This window comes from Mauremys reevesii, linkage group 24 (assembly GCF_016161935.1).
Source record: "Mauremys reevesii isolate NIE-2019 linkage group 24, ASM1616193v1, whole genome shotgun sequence".
In the NCBI taxonomy this organism is placed as follows: Eukaryota; Metazoa; Chordata; order Testudines; family Geoemydidae; genus Mauremys; species Mauremys reevesii.
The window spans coordinates 12,588,535-12,607,912 of record NC_052646.1 but is presented as its reverse complement, the minus strand read 5'-3'; the positions used below and the strand labels follow the sequence as shown (position 1 = coordinate 12,607,912).

Below are 19,378 nucleotides of genomic sequence, written 5' to 3'. Positions count from 1 at the left end.
TCCTCCTCACCATCCCCCCACCAACCCAGCGCAATTAGGGGGAGAGGGTCCTCGATGTGGGCTGAGCTGGCACCCACTTCCTGCCCCATATTGCTCCACCCGCCCCTTCCCCTCCTGCTCCAGGCTGCCCAAGGCTCCCTGCACTATGGGCTGCGGCCCCTGCCATGCAGTGGGAGGCAACCTCCATGCGGGCAGAGGAACCTATCCCCTCTGTGCCCAGCAAGCCAGGGCCTGGATGGCCCCCCAGGCCCAGGGCCAGCCCCCGCCCAGGCCAGGCCTCCTCCCACCCCCACTAGGCCACAGCACAGGAGAGGGCAGCCTGTCAGGTGGCTGGTGAGTGCCCCAGGGGACAGAGCCCTGAATTCCACCACCCCCCACCTCCATGTACCAGCCCCCCACCAGCCCCCAGGAACCTGGCCTGGGTCAGAGTCATGGCCCCGACCCCCAGCCTCTGGGGACCAAAAGGGGGGATAGTTACTGGGGGCAGCATTTTCCATGAGCCCTGGCACCTGAAGAACTGCCTGTCATGGAGTCACCGGGCGATGCTCTGGAACTACTCCCCACGAAGCCAGTCAGGACTCTGGGGGAGCCTCCTCTCTCTGGGCTACACTGGCCCCAGGGCAAGAAGCTCACACAGCTTCGACCTTCCTGGGTCTGACCTCGGAGCATTCAGCATCCCCTGCCCACCGTGCGCTTCCCACAGCGAGTCCGCCTGGGCAGGGCTCCTGGGGAAGCCACAGGGCCCTGCACCCCAACTCTGCAGTCAGACGAGACCCTCAGCCAGCCGGTGAAACAGAAGGTTTATCAGTCGACAGGAACACAGCGTAGAACAGAGCTTGTTAGCACAGAAATCAGTGACTTTCAGCCAAGTCCATCTTGGGGGGAGGGGAGCCCAGACTCAGGGCTCTGGTCCTCCCTGTGCCCCAAGCCAGCCCAGACGAGACTGACTCCCAGCTGCCTGGCCCCTGCCCTGCCTGTTGCTCCTCCTGCAGCCTCTGTCTTGTTTCTGGGCTAAGAGTCACCTGGTCTCTGGTCCTGGGTCCTGGGTTACAAAGGGCAGCCAGCGGCCGGCATATTCAGCTGGTGCAGCAGCCCACACACCACCCAACTCACCACACCTCCATTCTCACCACCTCACCATTGTGCAAAAGGCACACAGGGACAGCATTCATACAGAACAGTAAGACTCTCACACCATAACAAGGGAAAATCCCCACTTCGTCACCCTCCTAACTTCCCCTCCCTCTGCTAGCTAGGCCCAGCCTTGCTTAGCGTCCCCACCCTACCAGCCCTGCACCCGGGCACCCTGGCTGAGCCTCAGCCCATGGACCCGGCTGCACTGACGTCCTGGGTCAGAGCCTAGGGGCCAGAGGACACACAGATACACACATGCACTCACAAGCATACGCCCAGGTGTGTGCCTCAGAAGTCAGATGCGCAAGCATACACACCCCATCCCTTATCAGTGCACAAACAGACCTCTCCCCCCACCACACGTGTCCGTGGCAACAACCCACCCACATGTTCCCCAATGGCACCTTTCTTCTGCCCCCTCCCCCCCCCCCCCGGCAATACGCACATGTGTCCATGGCAACAGCCCACCCACATGTTCCCCAATGGCACCTTTCCCACACACAGCCATTACACACATAATACACACGCACACCCAACAATATGCACACATCTCCACGCAAACACACCCACCCCCCGGTGGTGCGTGCACACACACACACGTGCGCGCGCACATGCAGGCCCACACACCCTCTGGCTGATGCACACACACACGCCCCTGCACACATGCATGGATCCAGTGGCAGTCGTCAATTTCCACTCATCTATTTTGGGCGCTAATTATATCACTGCCCAGCTGGAAGCCCAGCCTTGGCTCAGCCTCAGCCCCTGCTTGGAACCAGCCAGCCACAGGGGGAGCTCAGGATACTCCCCCTTCACCGCCCCCGGCCCAGGAAAGACCCCCCCCACCACTCTAGGGAGTGGGCCACGAGCTAGGCCACTCCCTGCTGCACCCTGTCTGCTGCAGGTCGCCCCAGTCTGCAGCGAGCACATTCCGCAGCCACTATGCCAGGCAGCAGCCAGGCTGACATGGCCTGCGGCCAGCGCTGAGTCACGGGCCCCAGTTTACCTGCTGACGTCCCCAAAGCCCCTTCCAGGGGCCTCGCCCAGCTCCCAGTCACAGGGCTGCACAGGCCCAGGCTAAGGCCCATGGTACTCCCTGTACTGGAGAGCTCAAGTACAGCCTGGCAACAGGACCCCCGCAGCGTCACTCAGCAGCATCCCAGTCACCCAAGCATCCTGGCTCCCAATCCCCCTGCTCTAACCACTAGCCCCTGCCCCCTGGATAGAACCCAGGAGTCCCGGCTTGCAGCCCTCCCCCCCCAGCCATTAGATCCCACTCCCCTCCCAGAGCTGGGGCTAGCCCTGGCCCCAGGGGGATGCGGCGGGTGGGGTGTCTCTGGTGCGGGAGGCACCAGGACCAAGCCTGCTCCCCAGGCCCGGCTGCTCAGACAAGTCCCGGGCGTCAGGCCGGCACTAATTACAGGGCCCCACCAGCTCCTGCGTTCAGAACAGGTGAGACAATCGGCCCAGCCCTGGCACATCAAAGTGGGAAAGCAATGTAACATCCTGCTGCGGGTCTCACTGCTCCTCGGGCCAGATTCCTCTGCCCTGCACAGCCAGCCCGGCTGAGTCCCAGCTGCTCTGCCTACAGTGGGCGGTGTCCCAGCGCCGGGTAAGCCGGCCCCGTGCGTTATTATGTGCGGCTGTTCCCCAACTGCCCTAGCCCAGAGGTGGCTCCATCTCAGCACCCATTGAGCTGTCCCTGTGCAGTATTGCTATGTAGCTGGTCCCCAGGTGTCCTGGCCCAGAGGTGGCTGCATCGCCTTGGGAGCCATCCCCATGTGGCATGATGTACAGCTGTTCCCCTCCTGCCCCGCCTACAGGTGTCTGCGTCTGAGCACCGGGCCCTTGTTCTGAGGGTGTTAAACCCCGTGAGACAGACATTGCAACACTGATTTTGTAAGTGAAACTTCCCAGCCCCCAGGTCAATTTTTATGGTCCAGATTTGAGCTGAGCTAGTTCAGCTGTTTTGCATCAGGGAGATAAACACCCTTTCCTTGCCAGAATGTAATGCTAGAAATGGGGAGCCAGGATGCCTGGGTTCTCTCTCTGGGTCTGGGAAGGGAGTGGGGTCTGGTGGGTTAGAGCAGCAGGGGCTGGGAGCCAGGACCCCTGGGGTTCTCTCCCCAGCTCTCATCTCCTGTGCCCAGCCTGCACTTTCTCCCTGCTTGTAGGATCAGCCCATCACTGAAGGACCTTTGTGTGTCGGCCACTGACACCCCCTGTGCCCACAACCAGGGGGCAAGGCAGCAGGATGGAGCTTTTTGGTGGTTATTGTGCTGCTATGGGGGGCTGGCTGCAGTGGCCCAGGGGGAGACAAAACCACCCAGGCCTGTGGGGATCCGGAGGCTGGGCTGGGGGGGTAGCTGCAGCTGGTGTTTTCAATTCTGCGGTGACTCCTTGCGTGTGGCTGGGCTGTGCGTGTATCTGGCTGTCTGGGTTTGCAGCTGTTTCAGGGCTCAGGCTGTGGCTGGTCTGTGTGTGTGTCTGGATGTGTCTGCGTCTGTTGTGGGGCTGTGGCTGTTCTGTCTCTCGTGTTTGCGGCTGTGTGTGTTTGTGGCTGTGCATGCATTTGTGGCTGTGCGTTTCTGGGAGGGGGGGTCTGGCTGCATCTGTGGGCTGTGGCAGTTCTGTCTCGTTTGCGGCTGTGCGTGTCTGGCTGTGGGCATGGTTGTGTGGGTGGCTGTGGCTGTGTTTGCAGCTATGCATGTGTTTGTGGGGCTCAGGCTGCAGCTGGGTCGGTGTGTGGGGTGCTCTAGCCGTGTCTGGGGCTGCAAGCCAGGTGGCACCCGTGTCCAGCTGTGGCTCTGTAGCTGGGTTTGGATCTTTGGCAGGCACCGTGCCGGGGGCATCGGGCAGTGTGTGGGATTCGTCGCGGTGTGCCCCTGCTCACACCCACAACACTTGTTACACAGAGACCACCAGCTGGGCAGAGCCCAGAGCTGACGCCCCCTAGAGGGGAAAGGTCCCGTGCCCCATCCCCCAGAGCCTGCCAGTCCCCCAGCCCCCCATGTGCGGCACGCACTTTAGCCACAGTCCCTTGGCGGATGCCTGACACATGGGCTAATCCCTGATATAGTAACATGAGCACATTTGGCCTCAGGCTTTGGGCACAGAATCTTGCTGGGTGGTACCTGGGACAGAGCCTTAAAGAGACCCCCATGCTTTAACCCCCAGCCCCCACTGCCCTCTCAGAGCTGGGGAAAGGACCGAGGAGTCCTGGCTCCCAGCGCCCCCCCCCCCCAATGCTCTAAGCACCACACACAATGTATTCAAGCCAACTAGGGACACTGCTGCTGTGTCTAGCCAGGCATCTAGCAGCATCTAGCCAGGCAGGACCCTGGTAGCGCAATCTCCTTTATTCTGTGCCCAAGCCCCTCCTGTGCCCAGCCAGCTCAGCCTGGCTCTGTGTCTGGGGCGCAGCTCCCCGAATGGGATTGGGGGAGGATGTGCCTGGGGCAGGGTGCAGGTGCCGGATACCCACCCCATCCCACTGCCTGGCCATCTCACCCCTGCCCCTCCCCAGCACACCACATGCAGTGCCCTCCCTGGGCAGTGGCCCACAGACGTGTGGGGTGGGTGCTCACAGGGCTGGGAGGAGGGGGAGGGGAGTCGGGTCCTGGTCGGGGTCAGGGGCACAGTCTGTGTTGTGTCTGGAGCCGGCCTCCCAGAGGGGCTCTCATGGGGGTGGGGGTGCACAGAGTAGGGCTCAGCACCTCCAGCAGGGCCAGACATACACACTTGTGTGAATGTGGGGGGGGGGTGTCTGTCCATCCCCCAGCTGGAGGGGCTGAGCCCTGGGGGTGTCTGTCTGTCCCTGCTGGAGGGGCAGAGCCCTGGGGGTGTCTGTCTGTCCATCCCCCAGCTGGAGGGGCTGAGCTCTGGGGGTGTCTGTCCATCCCCCAGCTGGAGGGGCAGAGCTGTCTGTCTGTGCTCACAGCTTCCCAGCCCCTTGGCCAGGAGTGATGCCCCCTCCCCGCCCCCAGGACCTTCCCCCCTCTGTGGGATCCAGGCCTGCGATCTGCCCCCGACTTGGCCTGTCTCTGGTGACAGGCGGCTGGGTTGCCCACCCTGTCCGTCTGTCTGCATCAGTGCAGGTCGGTCTGTCGCTCTGTGCCGGTCCCGCCTGGCCCCGCAGGCCTGGCAGGCAGCCCAGCCCTCCTCTTGGCCCAGTGCCCGGCCATCCCTCCTCGCCCAGGCTTCTAGCGCCTTCCACGCCCGTGGGATATAAGGCCCTGATGCAGGGCGGCTGCAGACGGACGCCCCGACCCAGCTGCCATGGACGTCGCCATCCACCACCCCTGGCTGCGCCGGCCCATGGGCCCTGGCTTCAGCCCCTTCCTCACCAACCGTCTCTTCGACCAGCGCTTCGGCGAGGGGCTGCTGGAGAGCGACCTGGCGACCCTCTGCCCTGCCGCCGGCCTCGGCCCCGGCTCCCTTTATGGTCGCCCCCCTGGCGTGGCTCTGCCCGACACTGGCCTCTCCGAGGTGGGTCAGGTGCCCCTCATTGCCTCCTATCCCTGCTCCCCCTCCCTGCTCCCCTTGCTGCCCCCATTCCCTGTACCCCCCCACTGCCCCAAATCACTGCACCCTAAAACCTGCACCTCCACTGCCCCAATCCCTGCACCCCAAATTCCTGCACCCCCACTGCCCCAAATTCCTGCACCCCTCCAGCCCTTACTGCACCCCAAAAACCTGCACCCCCTTACTGCCCACTGAATCCCCACACTCCCTCGCTGAACCAATCCCTTCCCCCAATCCTTGCCCCACCCTCACTGCACCCCCATACTCCTGCCTCTTCACTGCCCCCCAAATCCTAGCATTACCCTCACTGTCCCCAATCCCTATACCCCCCCAAGCTCTGCACCCCCTGACTGCCCCAAAAATCTCTGCATCACCCTCACTGCTCCCCACATCCTTGCTCCCCCTTGCTTCACCCCCTGGATCTGTGTGTGGTCTCCACCCTTCCTGTACAGCCGCACCCAGGCCCCACCCGCTGCTGGCCCCCCAGAGCCACCCATTAATGTCCTCTACTCTCGCTGCACCCCTAACTCCATGTATAGCTTCCACCCTGCACCCCCAATTCTGGCCATGTCCCCTTGCTGCATCCTATAATCCACACCCCTTCTGTCCCTCCCTGCATCCCCATTCCCTGCTACCCCCCTGCCCCCTAAATCCAGGGCTAGCCTCTGCTCTCTGCACCCCCAAATCCAGGTGTTTCCTGTGCTCACTGTACCCCCAGATCCATGCATGGCCCGCATGCTCTTTGCACCCCCAAATTCTGCTCTGCCAGGCCCATACCCCAAATACCAGAGCCTCACCCCAGTGCCCCAGCCAGGGGCTACAAGCTCCCCCAGGGCTGTGCTGGGAGCAGGGAGACTGGGGGGGTGCTGATATACACAGGCATATTGGGGTGCAGGTGCCCCCAACCCTTGGAGCCCCAGCGAGGAGAGAGGTGACAGGGCAGAAGCAGAGGCTGCCCTATTATGGTAACATTCCTGTGCCGTGCAGCGCCTGCTGCCAGCTGGTCGGGCTGCCAGCCACAGGGATGGGGGGGAGCAGCTATCTCCCCCCCAGTTCTGGACCCCATTATTCCGTCCTCCCCCAGGCGCTGCATCCCTCACCGCACCAGCATCTGCAGGCTCCGGCAGGGGCAGGGCTCAGCGGGAGGGCTGGAACTCCAGCACTGCGAGCTCCCCCCTGGCAGTGCCCAGCTCCCATGAGCTCCCCCATGCAGTGCCCAGTCCTAGGCGCTGTGAGCTTCCCCGACAGTGCCCAGCCCCAGCCCCCATGAGTTCCACCCCCTACAGTGTCCAGCCCTAGGTGCTGTGAGCTTTTCTCCGGCAGTGCCCCACCCAGGACTTACAAGCTTCCCTCCAGCAGTGTGCAGTCCCAACCCACAGTACTGCAAGTTTCCCCCAGTCAGTGCCCATCCCTGGCCCCATGAGCTTCCCTCTGGCAGTGCCCGGCCCCAGCCCCAGCCCCCGGTGCTGCAAGCTTCTCCCTGGCCATGCCTGGCCCCCACTCCTGGAACCTTCCCTCTGACAGTGCCCAACCCCAGCGAGCTTCCCCCGGCAGTGCCCTCACCCGCTGCTCTGCCCCTGCAGATGACGCTGGACAAGGACCGGTTCTCGGTGCTGCTGGACGTGAAGCATTTCTCACCCGAGGAGCTGAGCGTGAAGGTGGTGGGTGACTACGTGGAGGTGCACGCCAAACATGAGGAGCGTCCGGTATGGCCTCCCCAGCCCAGGGTGCCCCCCCTGCCCTCCTCCCCCCACACTAATGCCTTCTCTCTTGCCCCCAGGACGAGCACGGCTACATCTCCCGCGAGTTCCACCGGCGCTATGGGCTGCCCCGGGGTGTGGACCCCGCCACCATCACTTCGTCCCTCTCACCCGACGGCATACTCTCCATCACAGCGCCCACCAAACCAGAGGGCAAGGGCCAGGAGCGCACCGTCCCTATCACCCACCAGCAGAGCCCTGCTGTCACCGGGAAATAGGGGGGGCAAGAATCCGCCTCTACCCGCCCCCCCCCAAGGACACAGCCACCCCCTATGGGCATCACCCTCCCCGAGCCCCTTGGGACAGCAGAATTTCAGGGGGTCCCCTTTCCAGGCCCAGGGGAGCAGAGAGCTGGGGGTGTCCCAGGGGAGCAGAGAGCTGGGATTTGCTCCTGCCCCCCCGCCCCCAGCTGCTTTGCAGGGTGTTTTCTTATCTATGGCTGGTGCTGTATGAAGCCGGGAGCTCGGCCAATAAACTCCACTCACCTGCTGGACCGGTGCCTCCCTGTGGTTGTTTCTGGGGGGCACTGCTGGGGGTGGGGTGGGATTTCACCCAGGGGTGCTGCCTGGGAGGAGGGCGGGGAGTTGTGGAAGTAAGTCACAGGGATGCATGGTAGGAATTGTGTGCAGTGGTTGGTCTGAACCTATTGGGGGACAGGACAGGCGTAGTGGTCAGGATGAACCTGGCTGGGGTTGTTTGGCAGTGGGGGCAGGTAGTGCGTAGCAAAGAGGATGTCAGGGTGCACCGGTTTAAGATTATACAGCAGAACGCGCCTGTTGCCCAGAGCAGTGCATGGCAGGTGCGGGCGCCTATTGCCCAGGGCAGTGCATGGCAGGTACGGGCGCCTATTGCCCAGGGCAGTGCATGGCAGGTACGGGGACCTGTTCCCTAGGGCTGCGCATGGCAGGCAGCAGTTTGGAGTTGTATGTCAGAGTGTAACAGGTGTTTGGGGCTGTGTGGTGCGCCTGTTTTCTGGCACTGTGTTAGAGCGCACCTGTTGCCTGGGGCTGAAAGATAACCAGGGTGGCCCTGGGCCATATGGTGGTATACCTATGGCTGCATATGTGGGGTGGGGGAGCTGCAGGGGGTACACATGTAACCATACTCACAGGGCATGGGTTACAGTAACACCTCCCAACCCTGCTCTCTCACCTCATGCTCCCCCCAGGTCCCACACACACTGCACCCCCTCACTAGAGGCCCTGGGGCACTGTCCCACCCTGGACAAGCTGCCAGACACTGGCTAGCCCAGCCACCAGGGCATGGTCAGTGCAAACGCCCTGCTCTGCCCCTTTGTACCAGCATGACATCACTGAGACACACCCCTCTGTTCTTGAGGGGAAGGGGGCACTCAAGGCTGATTAACCCTTTGTGGAACAGCTCAGGTGTGGTTTACAGGGGTCTGGCCCCACCTGAGCCCCTTTACCCACAGGGGTGAGGCAGGACCCCACATCTCAGCCGCACCTATCTCCCTGCCCCTGCTGCATTGCCTTCAGCTGTGAATTCCCCCCAAAGGGGGCTTCTGCCTGGGCCGCTCCAGGGTGTCACCCCCCCATGACACAGGTGAGCCAGGCGCCTGGGACTCTGTTTATTGGCTATGTTAGAACAGTGCAGGGGAGGGGAGAGGGAAGAGAGATGGTGGGATGGGAGACTAGGTCCCTTTACATGCACTAGCCACTGCCTCCACTGGGGGCAGCCCCACCCCTTACAGAGCCCAGCCAGGGGACAGAAGCAGGGCATGAGGGGCAGCCCCGAGCTAGACCACTCTCCCCAGCACCAAGACCAGCGTACGAGGCTGCTTTCTACTAGGAGTGGCCCCCCACCCAGAGGTGGGGCACCCAACCGGCTCCACTCCCAGAGGGGGGCCTGGGCAGGGTGCGGGGCCCATCACTGCCGCTCGTACATCTCCTTGAGGATCTTCATGCTCTCGGTGTAGCGCAGCTGGTTCCGGTGCGATGCCTCCTTCCACCTGTGGGGGCAGCAGAAAGAAGAGATGGGGCAGGAGGATCAAGACCCGCCCCCCCCCCCGCCCCCCAAGGCTGAAGCGCCCCCAGGGGAAGAACACCCTCCCTCCGCCCCTCTGGCACACCCACCGCTGGCGGATCTTCTTCCAGCGCTCCATGTTCTTATAGATGAGTGAAGACATCGAGGGCCGTGCATCAGGGGTCTACGGGGGAGGGGGAGAGAGAACACGTCAGGTCAGGGGGGAACCTGGGAGAGCAGTAGCCTGCAGGAGGTCGACCCCCCGGGGGGAGGGGCAGTGTCATGGTTGGTGCATAGTATGTGGGGGGAGATGGGTAGTTGGGGGGTGGGCCCCAGGAGAAGTGGGTCAGAAGAGCAGGAAGGCAGGGGTAGAGAGAACCAGGTGGGAGATAGGGGGCAGGCAGCCTGCAAGGCTGGGACCCAGTATCGGGGACCCCACGGAACCCATGGAGAGTGGCAGGGCATTAGTCCAGGCTGTGAGAGCACAGCAGTGGATGGGGGGCAGACTGAGGGGGGCTGCAGCACCCCCTGCAGGTGGGGGAGGGAAGAGGCCAAAGCTCAGCTGGCCTGAGGCCCTGGGCAGGGGGTGGACACAGCCGCGTGGGGCCCCTCCCTCACCGTGTCAGGGGGCGACTCCCCATCCTCGGGTGGCAGTGGGGAGGGTATCCTGGCGCTCACAGACTCCCCGCCTGCATTCTCCAGGCCAGCACACGGTGGGGGCAGCTTGTACACATCCTGGCTCTTCCCGTTCAGCCCCTCAGCCCCCTGGGAACGCAGAGCAGGTCACGGCAAGGGGCGGGGGGGACCCCACACAGCCCTTCCCCCATCCCTGCCCCTCATCCCCCTGGGAACACAGAGCAGGTCACGGCAGGGGGGGACCCGGCACAGCCCTTTCCCCATCCCTGCCCCATATCCCCATGGGAACGCAGAGCAGGTCACGGCAAGGGGTGGGGGGACCCCGCACAACCCCTCCCCCATCCCTGCCCCTCATCCCTATAGGAACGCAGAGCAGGTCACGGCAAGAGGCAGGGAGACCCGCACAGCCCTTCCCCCATCCCTGCCCCTCAGCCCCCTGGGAACGCAGAGCAGGTCACGGCAGGGGGGGACCCCGCACAGCCCTTTCCCCATCCCTGCCCCATATCCCCATGGGAACGCAGAGCAGGTCATGGCAAGGGGCGGGGGGGACCCCCCGCACAGCCCTTCCCCCATCCCTGCCCCTCAGCCCCCTGGGAACGCAGAGCAGGTCATGGCAAGGGGCGGGGGGGACCCCCCCGCACAGCCCTTCCCCCATCCCTGCCCCTCAGCCCCATGGGAACGCAGAGCAGGTCACGGCAAGGGGTGGGGGGACCCTGCACAACCCCTCCCCCATTCCTGCCCCTCAGCCCACTGGGAACACAGAGCAGGGGGAAGGGACACCCCACTCAGCCCCTACCCCATGAGGGGGATGGTACCCCACACAGCCCCTCCCCCATATACCCCCTACCTCCTCATCCTCGGGCAGGGTGGGCAGCGGGGGGCTGGGAGAGCGCTCCCTCCCGCGCACAGCAGGACTGTTCCTCATCCAGGCCCGGCAGATGGGGTACAGCGGGGTGCTCTCCGCAAACTGCGCCAGGTCCACACTCCGGTCAAACAGCTTGATGATGTAGGTGTCTGGGGGTCAGGGCGGCAAAACCGTCAGATGGGAACCCCCACTAGCCAGCCCACCGCCCAGGATCTGAGCCAGCACCCGGGGGGGAAAGAGAATGGCCCTATGCTCCATTCTGTGCCCCCCCCGCAACCCAGCCGTGTTCCAGTCCCCCACATCCCCCAAACCAGCCAGTCCCCTGCCCTGAGGCCAGATAGGAGCCAGCACCTCCTAGAGGGGAAGGCCCTATGCCCCACCCCCACTTACTCTGTCTCTGCTGGCCACTCTCAGTCAATCCATCATCTGTCTCCTTCCTCTTCTTGCGCCGGTGATGGGAGAACCGTGCGGAGGGCCTGCCATGGGGGGCGGGGGGACACACAGAGCAATGGTGGACAGCCAAGCCCCGACACCTCCAGGGACAGAGCCCAAGGGACTCCCCGCCATAGGGCCAAATGGGGGCCCAGACATATGGAGCTTGCCAGTTCTTCCCTACAGATATCCCCATCCCAGCACCATCCTACCACCCCCCTCCCCGCACAGGGCTCGCCCAGCACTGAAATGCAGCCAGCTCTGGGGTGGGGCAGCTGGGGAACAGCCACACAATGACTATTGCCTGAGAATCTCTAAGCCCTTTAACAACAAACAACTTCAGCCTCATAATGCCCTTCCAAGAGCTGGGGGTGTCACCTCCACTTCAAAACTGAGGTGCTGATTGCAAAGGGACTTGCATCAGGTCAAATGGCTCAAGAGGGAAAGAACCCAGGAGTCCTGATTGCCTCCCTCCCAACCTACCAGACCCCGCTCCCTGCCCACAGCTGAGAGAGAACCCAGGCATCCTGGTTCCCAGCCCCCCTGCTCTAACCCACTAGACCCCAGGCCCCCACTGCTCGTCCATCTCCCGTCGGGGTGGTGTCTGGGCCTGGCAGCCCTATGGCGCACAGCGAGGCACCATGCTGCTGGATGTACACACCTCTTCCCAGCTGCGGAGGGGGAGGAGTCCCTGCAAAGACAAGAGGAGAGGGGAGGTGAGGCCCAAGGTGTAAGGCCCCCCACCCTTCTCAGGGGCAGCAGGCCCCAGCTGCTAGACATGGTGCCCCCTGCTCCAATCCTGCCCACACCCCTGACCCGAGAGGAGGAACAGGGTCTGAAGAGCAGGGTGGAGGTCAGTGGGGTAGAATCTGCACAGCTGAGGGGGTGGGGAGCTGAACCCAGCTGGGGTAACGCACTGCTGAGTGAAGGGGACAATCCAGCCAACCCCACAGCTCAGCGCTGGAACATTACGAGCCCTCCCAGCTCTGACTTGCTTTTCCAAGGGGCCCCAAGAGAAAGTCTCCCCCCACCAAGCCCCACAACAGCTCCTGGCCGGAGGCTCCTTACTTGCTGAGCGGGTCGCTGGAGGTCTTCCCGGCATCCTCGTCCATCTGTTCCCTGCAAGGAGCATGTCAGTCCAAATCAGAGCCAGCCCAATCCTGTCCCCTATGGCATGCAACCCTGGGGGCCCAGGCCCCGAGCCAGCTGACCCACTGCCGTGGGGCTGGAGGGACCCAGCACTCCCAAAAGGGGAAAGGCCCCATTGCCATTCCCCATGCCCCTGAGTCAGCCAGTCCCCCACCCAGGGGTGCCCCCTAAAAGGGAAAGGCCCCGTGTCCCTTTCTCTGCTGCCCCAAGGCAGCCCACTAGACTCCTACCCTGGGGGTGGATTAGAACTGGTGCCCCCTAGAGGTGAAAGGCCCCAAATGCCCCCAGCTCTGTTCTAAGCCCAACTCCCAGCCTACACTCTCACCCCCCAACCAATCTGCATGCGTCTCCACCCACCGGTCCACATCGCTCTTCTCCAGCAGACACTGCAGCACAGCATCAAGACGGCTCCGGGCGTTGGTCGTCTCCTGATCTGCGGTGGGAAGTGTAACAGACACATGGAGCCCTGAGCGCAATGGTGGGAGAGGAGCCTGCGCCTTCCCACATGGCCAGCCCCTCCAGGCTCTGCAGATCCCAAAGGGCTCCTCCACGCACAGGGATGGCTTGCCCGGTGCTGGAACGCAGCCATCTCTGGGGCGGGGCAGCTGGGGAAGAGCTAAACACACAAGCTACAACTGGCCAGAGCAAAGGGGTTAGCACCTTGTCTCTTGGGCTCTTGCAGGGTTAGACTAGAATCCAAAAGTCCTGAATCCAAGCCCCCCCCTTGCCATAACCACTAAACCCCACTCCCCTCCCCAAGCCAGGACAAAACACAGGAGGTCCTAAGACTGCTGTGGGATAGGAATTGAAGAAACCTGAACCCGGGGAGACAAAACAGAATCTGTCACGTTGTGGGGTGCAATCCAGCCGGGGGAAGTGTTGTGTCTTCGCTTACCCCAACATGTCTCTCAACACCTTGCTACTGTAGCTGTTTGCCTGGGACGCCCCCGGTCAGGACCAAGCATGCGCTCTATGGCCAGCCCTCATCCAATACTTTTGCTCCAGGAGCCGGCCTGTGATACCCAGCCTTGGTTATCAATGGGTTAGGTGAGTCCATGCCCTAGCCAGCCCGGAATCTCCCCAAACTGTGTGTTCTGAGATGTCCAGACCTCAGAGGGAGGTTTGGGTCTGCTGCTTCTTTACAGAGTCAACAGCCCACTGTTTGTTACTTGAACTGAAGTTCCCCAACAGCTGAGTTCAAACACAGCCCGGGATGGGTCGAGATTCAACATAAATAACGTTCATGTAATTCCAAAGAGAGCTTTGCAATGAGTTCAAGTGGCAGGAACAGTTACAAGGGAAAAGGAGAGAAAACATGGTCTAGTGACGGAAACTTAACAAGGCAGATGTGGTGGAAAGTAACAAACCTCCCCATGTCTCTGCCAAACCGGCTGACCGAACCCCAAGGGCCGGATCGATTCTCCAAAGTCAAAGGGGGCTAGATCCTTTGTCGTCTTAGGGGACAGCCAGATCACCTGGCCCCTCGAAAATGTCAATGACAAAAGCCTATTTCAGCTGTGAGGTGGCACAGTGAGGTCTGTCCCCTACCACCCCACTGGAGTTGTCTGCTAAGATGAAAATCTGCCCGTGTAACCGAATGCACGAGACACGTGATTGGCTTTCACCTCCCCTCTTTGTGAGTGTGGTGGGCCTGTTTACACGACATTCTCACTGTCTTTCAGAGCACTGCAGGAGTGGAAAACTCACCCTTCTGGCTACAGTGGGGTAGCTCCTGCTCGGCTGGCAACCACTTGCCAATTATTTCCGTTTACATCCATAACTTTGCACCAGTTGCCTGTAGCCACACTACACGATGATATTAATACCCAGTGAGTCATGAGCTTTCCATTGGCACTTCTCAAGGCATATTTTGTACAAAGGGCGTGAATCCAGCCATACTTCAGGTCACCTCCCCCCTTACAACACTGCAGGAGGGTTACCCACTGGCCGACCCAAAGGCCCTGTTTCCTGGACCAGGGTCTCTGTTCTCTATGTACAATTTCCATCTCATATTCTTGGAGCGTCATGCTCCATCAGAGCGGTTTGGGACTGGAGCCATCATGCTAATGCAGAGTGATCGGTTAGGCCCCAGAATTTCTGTTGCACTGCCCACGCTCCGGCTCAGCATTCTCTTTCTATGACAGCATCATTCTGTTCAGTGGGTGTCAGATTCTTGCTTCAGAAAGCAGGTGTGTGTGGGGGGGTTATTACTGTCCCCTGATTGCATTAGTGCAGCCCCTAACCCAACACGTGAGGTGTCTGTGCACAGCTCAAGTCTGGACTAGCCAGAACAGGCTTCTCAGCCAAGATTTGTCCCTTATTACAGCCCTCGACATGCCTTCGACCACACAACGTTGTCGGGCTTTCTACACACATCTGTGATTGCAAATACAATGTCACTGAACCCACATGCCCAGAGAAGCTGGGTCGGGGTTCTACTGTCCACAGCAAACAATGCAAAGGTTGATTGTGCTATAAAGATGGAGCCCCCCCCCTCGGGCACTGAACCTCAATGATAAGCAACTGACTCAACGGGTTGCATACAATATTACGTATTATCAGAGGGTATCAAGTGAGGTCTTTTCTGAAAGCTAATGACACACTTGGTGATGAATATCATGGGGAGATGTCTGTATTAATGCTATGGGGGAAGTACTGACACTTAGTGAGGTGATGTTTTACAGCCTGTGTCCACACACAGGGAGAAACAGCTCACTCCAGCCAGGCAGCTCCCTGCCTCCCAGGAGATTAAGCAAGGTGTGATCACAACCAACAGACAGGCCCATTTACACAGAAACCATACTGGGGATGGGAAGCCCATGGGAAACAAACAGTTTGAGGTCAACCTGCTGCTTAGAACAAGCTCTCTGAAGGTATAAGGCAAGTAGAGAAGCCATCTCCAGCACCCGTCACTAGACACAAGAGATCAGACTCTTGCAAGCTAAGAAAAATGGGTCCTTCCACCATAGGGGGGTTGAAGTTTCTGGAACTGAATACAGGTGAGAAATCTACTTAGGTAAAGTTCTTGCACCTAAAAGGACCAAGGAAGCCAGCGTGTTGTGCTTTTGTTAAGGTCCTGATTGAGGCTGGGAAGAGCAAGTGGGCAGACAGACCAGCATGACCACCTTGATCGATTGTTTTAGACATATGTTTTCACTTGTGTTTTGCCTGTACCCCTTTCTAACTTGACTGTTTTTACTTGGCATCACTTATCGTGTCCTATTGTTCATAAATGGGTCTTATTCTTAATACACGCCAACTCAGCGCTGTGTTTAAATGGCACGTGCATTCACCCCAGTGAGGTTAATAAGCTGTGATGGGTGGGTGTCTTTCGAGGAGCAAAGGAACCGCATTATTTCTCTGAACTGGCCAGGAGAGGGCTGGACATGGCAGAGTATAGTCTGGGGGAAATTTGGGACTTGGAACACATTGGGGTCAGCTTGCTGGTGGGGCTGCAGACAGGTTCTGGTCCAGGGCTGTCTAGCACACACTCAAGGTGTGATCTGCATGCTCGTAGATTGCTGCTGGGATGCTCATAGCCAAAGCACTGGAAGGCACCCCAGGCTACAGGGCAAGTGGAGACAACCCCTCACTGGGCTGGAGTGCACCCTGAACCCTGACTGGACTGGAGTGCACCCTGAACCCTGACTGGACTGTCACAAAACTTGTCCCTTTGAATGGGTGTGGATGCCTGGGTCTGCGCCCCAAAGATCCTGGATGGCAAGCGACTGGGACCCTCCACTCACCAAAGTATTTTGAGGATCAAAACATGCCCAGGGCAGGTAGAGCCCATGCAGAGACAGGCATGTAACCCCCAACTTCCCCCATGACCACCCTCCCCCGGGGGTGTGGGTTCTGTGGCCTCCTTAGAATGCATCAGCTGCTGGGCACAGAGCAGCCGTGGGGTGGGAATGTCTTTCAGTGCCTGGCTGGGGGGCAGCTAGAATCCCAGACTAGGTGGCTGGGGGTGCCCACCCTGCCATCTGGTACCACCAGGGCTCTTCAGGCAGATCCACAGAGGTACAGAACCTACCCTGCTTTTCGATTTCCCCCTTTGTAGGCAGCATGGTGACCTGGGGCCGGGAACCCTGCAGAGAGAGACCAGGGGTCAGAGAACGTGCTATGGGGACACAGGCATGGAGAGCAGGATGGGGTCTGGTGGGTTACAGCTGCGGGGCGTTGGGAGTCAGAACTCCTGGGTTCTATCCTGGCTCAGAAGGGGGATGGGGCGGAGGGAAATAGAACCCAGGAGTCCTGACCTTTCCATGCTGAATCAAGTTGCCACATTTTTCAACAAGCTCTATTGGCCCTTAGGAGTCCAGAATAAGCCACCAACCAGCTTTTGACGAGAACTGGAGCACTCAGTGCTACAGGAACACAAAACAGCAGCAACAAAGGGACCGACTGCCCAATGCAACAAGGTACAGAGCTTTTGCTTGGCCTGTTTTTCTGGCAGTAGGGCAAAGCCACAGAGAGAAACCAGGGTCATTTCCCTGCTCTTTGTAGCTTAGCTTACTGATATGATGGGCTGAAATGGGCCAAGTGCATAGCACAACAAACCAAGTTCTCCAGCTGCACTCAGCTCCAGCTGACAGACTGAAGGGGACGCTGACCTAAGAGGAAACGTGCTAGCCCAAAAGCCCCACAAGGGCAGATGGAGAAATGGAGCAGCACTTCACAGACACTTTTCCACCTCAGGACACTGCACAAAACCTGTACCATCTTCACGTCTGAAGCCAGCCAAACTGATATCCTCTAGAAAGGGGACAATCCAGGATTTCAGGGCTTGGCTGCAGTACCTTTTTCTGTTCTGGGCCCATTTCCTTGGGGATGGTGGATTGCAAACCGCGAGCCATTCGTCTACCAAATGTAGCGGCAAAACCAGAACCAGCCAAGCTTGCAGCGGGGGACAGCACCTGCTCAATTTCCAGACCACTCTGCTTTGACAAAGCCGAATGCCGGCTCGAGGCAGTAACGCTCAGGTGGTATTGGCCAGTTTCTGGGCCTCTCAGGGACAAGATGGTACCTAGGGCAGGGCCGTGCTGGGAAACAGTTGGATTCTGAACTTCAAGCACAGTTCCATGGGTGCTCTGGGGGCAGTGAGAGGCAGCTAGAGGCCCTGCCGTTCCACGGCCCATGTGCAGCCAACCTACTGCCATGGGCCTGCACCCCCCACCCAATGCAGACCAGGCCCAGCCCACCACGCGCACACAACCCCGTACACACCAGTGCAGACCAGGCAAGAGCCCAGTACCATACAACCCCCCACTGCACATACCCCACCTCTCCTAGGGGCCAGGGCCAGCCCCGGTATCACCACCACACACCCCATACTCTCTCCCACAGGTATCTTCACCCCCCCCACCATACACCTCTCAACCTACTCCCCCATCCTCTACATTCCTTCCATTCCCACATCCCCAACTCTCTCCCCACATAACTCTACTCCAGTCTACCCACTCCACATTCCCCATACACTCCCTACACTTCCTCCATGCACCCGTCCCAGCTACCCCACACATATCTTACCTACCCACCCTCTACATCCCCCCACCCCCAAACTCTCCCCCCACATAGCTCCACCCTGATCTCCAGCCCACCCACCCCCCCTTCCCGACCTCCGAACTCTCCCCACATAGCACCACCCACCCCACGTTTCCCATACACCCCTTACGCTCCCCACCCCACCAAGATACCCCACACATCCCCACCCCTCCTACCGACAACACTCCCCATTCCATATACCTCCCCACCCCTACATCCCCACCCCACAGCTCCAACCCCACCTTCCCATACGCCCCCTACGGCCGCTCCCCCCAGAGTTCAGACACACACACCCCCCTCACCTCCCTCCAGCCGACACCAGCAGCAGCTACTCTGAACCGCCCGAGCCCGACCCGGGGCCCAGCCATCTGCGACCCTCCCATTGGTGAGTTTCGCCGCCAATCAGCGCCCAAGCCCCAATTGCAGCCCGGTCTCTCTGGCAAGGCACGCTGGGTGCTGTAGTCCGCGTCGTGTCTGCGGACCGGCGCTTTGCCTTCTGGGAATAGTAGAGCTAGAACAGGTCGAACTGGACGCGGAGCACCACGGGAGCTGTAGTTAAAGGGCGCTATGTAAAAAGAACAGGAGTACCTGTGGCACCTGACTAACAAATTTACTTGAGCATAAGCTTTTGTGGGCTACAGCCCACTTCATCATCTGCACAGAATGGAACATATAGTAAGAAGAGATATATACACATACAGAGAACATGAAAAGTTGGAAGTTGCCATACCAACGCTAAGAGGCTAATTAATTAAGATGAGCTATTATCAGCAGGAGAAAAAAACTTTTGTAGTGATAATCAAGATGGCCCATTTCAGACAGTTGATACTTACCATGGGGAAATAGATTCAATTTGTGCAATGACCCAGCCACTCCCAATCTCTATTCAAGCCTAAATTAATGTAATCTAATTTGCATATTAATTCAAGTTCAGCAGTTTCTCGTTGGAGTCTGTTTTTGAAGCTTTTCTGTTGCAAAATTGCCACCTTTAAGTCTGTTACTGAGTGACCAGAGAGGTTGAAGTGTTCTACTGGTTTTTGAATGTTATGATTCCTGATGTCAGATTTGTGTCCATTTGTTCTTTTGCATAGAGACTATCTGGTTTGGCCAATGTACATGGCAGAGGGGCATTGCTGGCATAGGATGGCATATATCACTTTGGTAGATAGTGCAGGTGAACGAGCCCCTGATGGTGTCACTTGAATAGGTATGTGGACTGAGTTGGCATCGGGCTTTATTGCAAGGATAGGTTCCTGGGTTAGGGTTTTTGTTGTGTGGTTGCTGGTGAGTATTTGCTTCAGGTTGGGGGGCTCTCTGTAAACGAGGACTGGTCTGTCTCTTGAGATCTTGT

The 19,378-nt window shown here is 59.7% G+C and overlaps 2 protein-coding genes across 3 annotated transcripts; one reads left to right on the top strand and one right to left on the bottom strand.

The window, feature by feature from the left end:
• Positions 1-5,355: 5,355 nt before the first annotated feature.
• On the top strand, positions 5,356-7,911 carry HSPB6 (heat shock protein family B (small) member 6). Its single transcript, XM_039513391.1, has 3 exons — positions 5,356-5,622; positions 7,242-7,364; positions 7,439-7,911. The coding sequence occupies exons 1-3, from the start codon at positions 5,413-5,415 to the stop codon at positions 7,634-7,636; spliced, it is 531 nt and encodes a 176-aa protein (XP_039369325.1). The 5' UTR covers positions 5,356-5,412; the 3' UTR covers positions 7,637-7,911.
• Positions 7,912-8,686: 775 nt separating this feature from the next.
• Positions 8,687-18,517, bottom strand: LIN37 (lin-37 DREAM MuvB core complex component). 2 transcript variants are annotated; one of them, XM_039513389.1, is made up of 10 exons: positions 18,330-18,517; positions 16,517-16,571; positions 12,841-12,916; positions 12,403-12,453; positions 11,996-12,025; positions 11,293-11,378; positions 10,885-11,051; positions 10,020-10,166; positions 9,512-9,585; positions 8,687-9,387 (listed from the first exon to the last, which is right to left on the bottom strand). In XM_039513389.1, exons 1-10 carry the CDS (start codon positions 18,408-18,410, stop codon positions 9,306-9,308), a joined length of 849 nt encoding a protein of 282 aa, XP_039369323.1. In that variant the 5' UTR covers positions 18,411-18,517; the 3' UTR covers positions 8,687-9,305. The 2 variants fall into 2 exon arrangements, with proteins under 2 accessions (XP_039369323.1, XP_039369324.1); XM_039513390.1 differs by lacking the exon at positions 18,330-18,517 and adding an exon at positions 17,510-17,573.
• Between the last annotated feature and the right edge of the window lie 861 nt (positions 18,518-19,378).

What these genes read in the sequence shown, in the direction of transcription:
- LIN37 (XM_039513389.1), bottom strand. Translation starts at nt 18,410, where the DNA reads ATGGGAGGGTCGCAGATGGCTGGGCCCCGGGTCGGGCTCGGGCGGTTC. An exon ending in CTGGTGTCGGCTGGAGGGAG is followed by an intron (nt 16,572 to 18,329) that starts GTGAGGGGGGTG and finishes CTCTCTCTGCAG; the next exon opens with GGTTCCCGGCCCCAGGTCAC. An exon ending in GAGAAGAGCGATGTGGACCG is followed by an intron (nt 12,454 to 12,840) that starts GTGGGTGGAGAC and finishes TGCTCCTTGCAG; the next exon opens with GGAACAGATGGACGAGGATG.
- HSPB6 (XM_039513391.1), top strand. Translation starts at nt 5,413, where the DNA reads ATGGACGTCGCCATCCACCACCCCTGGCTGCGCCGGCCCATGGGCCCT. An exon ending in CCGACACTGGCCTCTCCGAG is followed by an intron (nt 5,623 to 7,241) that starts GTGGGTCAGGTG and finishes CTGCCCCTGCAG; the next exon opens with ATGACGCTGGACAAGGACCG. An exon ending in CCAAACATGAGGAGCGTCCG is followed by an intron (nt 7,365 to 7,438) that starts GTATGGCCTCCC and finishes TCTTGCCCCCAG; the next exon opens with GACGAGCACGGCTACATCTC.